Source organism: Centroberyx affinis, unplaced genomic scaffold, assembly GCF_046629955.1.
Source record: "Centroberyx affinis isolate AG114_WGS23_722 - 3 ecotype Tasmania unplaced genomic scaffold, CSIRO-AGI_Caff_v1 ptg005781l_1, whole genome shotgun sequence".
NCBI classification, from domain to species: Eukaryota; Metazoa; Chordata; class Actinopteri; order Beryciformes; family Berycidae; genus Centroberyx; species Centroberyx affinis.
The window spans coordinates 27,501-31,222 of record NW_027282930.1 but is presented as its reverse complement, the minus strand read 5'-3'; the positions used below and the strand labels follow the sequence as shown (position 1 = coordinate 31,222).

The window sequence follows — 3,722 nt, the reverse complement described above, 5'->3', positions numbered from 1 at the left end:
CAAAAGTTCGCGCAAAAATTAGCTTGACAGTTGAATGTAAAAATCATAGATATAAAAAATGTTTTTATATCTATGGTAAAAATGATAGCAGGGTTGCCGAGATGTAGCGTTTAGGGGGCAGAGAGCGTGGAAGCATTGTCAACAAGTGATGGTAAATGTATTTTATTATCACATGTTGTTGTTGTTTGGCATTCTGTGTAAATAATTGTTATAGTTTTCTGCTCAACCACCAAATAAAAACATAAAAATTCTTCTGTGGTTACAGGGAGCTTTTTGTTACTATTTCCGCCCCCAAAGCACTTGAATACAGCATATTTACGACTTCCGCGCTGGGAAGTAGGAGCTTACGAGGAGCACCTGAACGCAGCACAACATTATCAGCACTCCAACGCCTGTGGACGGACAAGGTAGGGCTGTCAGAGTCCTAGCTGTGATTTGTTTGCGATAAATCATGAAATGCCGGCAGGGAAGCGGTGTTTTACTGCTGAATAGAGACTCTTATCTGTTGGTGTTTTCACTGTAAATGATGTAAATCATGACTGCTGGCTGGTAAACGGCTAACTTGGCTAACCCGGCAGCTGTCAAAACAAACAGTGACAGCGCTAACGCTAGCTAACTCAGCTAGCTTGCTAGTTAAATCTCAGATAAAAGTTACCGGTGATTGTGTTGATAAACGCGAGCAATGATAAGAGTGATTTTGTGTGAAGCTGTAGCCAACTTTGCTGTCAAACGGTGTAGTTTAGGATGTCATGTTTACTCTGAAGTTATTTCCAGCAGGCCTTTTTGTTATGGTGGGGGTCTGGCGGATGTATCTTAGCTGCGTTAGCTACTGCCGCTAGCTAAATCACACTAACAGTTAGCTTCGCAGGAATAAACTTCCAGCACTTTGTTGCTTACGGTTACTGACAACTGTACAGCTTCAATGCATTATCTGACTGATTAATTACTATAAACAAACTGACGAGCCGGCGTCCGTTACAAGCAACACAAACGTTTATCTGACTGACTTTTTACTGTAGCTGGCTATGCGGAAGTGGCTTGACATGTAAGCACAGATTACTGTAGCTGAAAGTTTCCTAAGTATTAGCTCAGAAAAAGAAACTCAACTCAAGTCACTTATGGAAAGTGCTAAGTTGTCTTATATAGAAAGTAGTCTACTGCTATCATAAGTGTATCAGTAACATCAGATCTCAGATCAGATGTTTTGATCATATTATGTAGGCAATGTTGGCATCATGATTCATGGAGAACATTTTAACTAGTATGTGGACTTAGGGCTGGGCGATATGGTTGAAATCAATATCATGATAATCATAAGGATTCTTCTCTATCAATATATATCACGATATGGTTAATGTATGCAAAATCACGTTAAATAATCAAATGAATGTTCATTTCATTGAACTGAATGGTAATGTTAGGTGTGATGTCAAACAAAACAAATATTCAAATAATATTCCTACCATACTTCATTTTATGAGAGTTTTTAAGTAAAATTTGCTTGTCATCATCAATTTAGACAGCAGAAATGTGTGTCACGATATCAAAATATCTTCATATCATCATATGGGCGATAATATTGAATTATCGCCCAGCCCTATGTGGACTGGCACATTGGACGGAGTCGATGTAGGTAACACTGTGGGCTAAAAGAAACAGAAATACATTGACAAGTTAGGTTGTCACCGGTCACCGCTTTTGGCAAAATTGTCAGACTAAATTTCCACAAAATGTAAGCCATGTGTTGCCTCCCTCAGGACTGAATTATCCTGCCATAACTTGTGGGACTGTCACTGCAGATCGCCAGTTACCGTCTTGCTTACTCATCAGTGTTGAGCCGAGCGCTGCCACTGCCAACTGGTCAAAACAAAAGAGCCAGTGATGAAGTAGCGTCCCATACCCTCTTACCATTGTCCCCTTAATGAAGCGATAGCCTGGGTATGTGTGTTGCTCAGCATCTGGGCGGTCACAGGATCGCAGGCCAGTGTGTTGTGAACGTCGCCTTACACAGCTAGCACTGTTTCAACTGGGTCAGTCCATTGTTTCACACTCACTCTGCTTATCAAGACCCATGGCGTCCCGGCCGTCCTGCCACTTGATATGCAGCAGCAGCACAGAGCTGCGGGCCGGAGCCGTGTAACGCTGAGCAGGGTGTTTATATGCAGGCTGCACATTAGAAACACACAGGCCGAGTCAAACATTGTCAGAACAGGGTGGATTGTGTTTTTGTCTACAGGCTTAATTGTCTGGTAAATCCCAAAGTTAAATCTTTTACAAGCCAACTGTGTGTTTAGAATAGAATAAGACTTCCAAACTGTCTGGTAGAGATAGTTAACTATTATTTATCTGATGTTAATTCATTTTTGTTGACTTTCTACCTGGAGACTACAGCCTTAGATGTGACGCTTAGACCTGCAGGTGTGTGAAGTTGCAAATGGATTGAGACCAGTTAGGTCATACTTTTCATCTGAAATGATTTGAATAAAGGATCATTAGACTGCATGTGAAGGAAGCCATTATTGCCAGCTGCTTGCACTGACAAACTGGATTTTGGATCTTATGCTGGCCTTGGCGTACATTGAAACAGCATAGAGGTAAAACTAAGTGAAATGTGGCTTTGAGAAACTACACAACACTGGGGAAACTATTTGAGCTAGAAACAGTAAAGAGGATTTTGTAGAGACAAACACTGACCGGGACACAGATTGATAAAGTGATGGAGGTATAAGCAAGTGCTAAGAGAAAACCTAAGCACACTTAGAGTCATGCAGTTTAATAATAATTTAATTTTCATACATATTTTTGAATGTATATTTTTAGATTCAATGTAGAAATGTTTTGAATAAAAAGAGGTTTTAACAAAAAGCTTTTCAGTTTAAAAGTTTGGAAATCTTTTCAGTTATCGTAAATAACCCAGGATCTCCTTCACTCCTTCCTTCTTCCTCTCCTCCTCTCTCTCTCTCTCTCTCCCTCCCCTTGTGTCTCGCCCTCCTCTGTCCTCAGATGCAGACTATAAAGTGTGTGGTGGTGGGTGACGGTGCTGTGGGTAAAACCTGCCTGCTCATCTCCTACACCACCAACAAGTTTCCCTCTGAGTACGTCCCCACGGTGAGTTCTGCTCAGCACAACTACATTCAACAATGTTCCACATTCACACAACAAACTCATTTATTTGCTACAGCAACTGGTCATAAAAGTAATAACAATCTGAAAAATTTTCATATAAATCAGTCTCAGTTTTGCTACTGTCTGTCACTGATTGCTGTAACACAGTGATGCAACCTGTAGCCGGTTTCATCTGAGTGCTTTCGTGTTGCTAGGAGACGAGTGAAAACATCCGGCCAGCTGTTTACTGTAGGAAGTGGCAAACTGTTTTCAAGTTGAAAACAACTTCAGATTATGGAGATGATGAGTAAAAGATCCTGTGGCTCATGTGGTGGTGTGTTCAGGTGTTCTCTACGGACTGGGAAAAATTCTCCCAAAAAAATAAATAATGGACTGAAGAGGGATGGGAGAACAGACACCCTCATATTTGCACTTTGTAAAAGTAAAAGTTACAAAACCAGGCAGGTTTATACAGGGAAGTTCACAACCTGCCTAAATATTAATATCGTAGCTAGCTAGCTACATAAGCTACTTCAACCAATTTAGTCGTGGCGGCAGCAGAACTACTGTAACACTACGCTGAATCATTACTGTCAGTACAAAACATGCCAAAACAC

The 3,722-nt window shown here is 40.9% G+C and overlaps 1 protein-coding gene across 2 annotated transcripts in view; it reads left to right on the top strand.

Moving 5' to 3' along the window:
- The first annotated feature begins 363 nt into the window (after positions 1-363).
- LOC139667818 (cell division control protein 42 homolog) overlaps positions 364-3,722 on the top strand; it is a 20,533-nt gene continuing 17,174 nt past the window's right edge. Inside the window, exons 1-2 of one of the 2 annotated variants that reach the window (XM_071547293.1) lie at positions 364-407; positions 3,004-3,108. In XM_071547293.1, coding sequence (XP_071403394.1) covers positions 3,004-3,108 — 105 coding nt within the window. In that variant the 5' untranslated portion in view covers positions 364-407. Of the gene's footprint in view, positions 408-1,414; positions 1,456-3,003; positions 3,109-3,722 lie in introns of those variants that run through there. The other variant, XM_071547291.1, reaches the window with a different exon arrangement.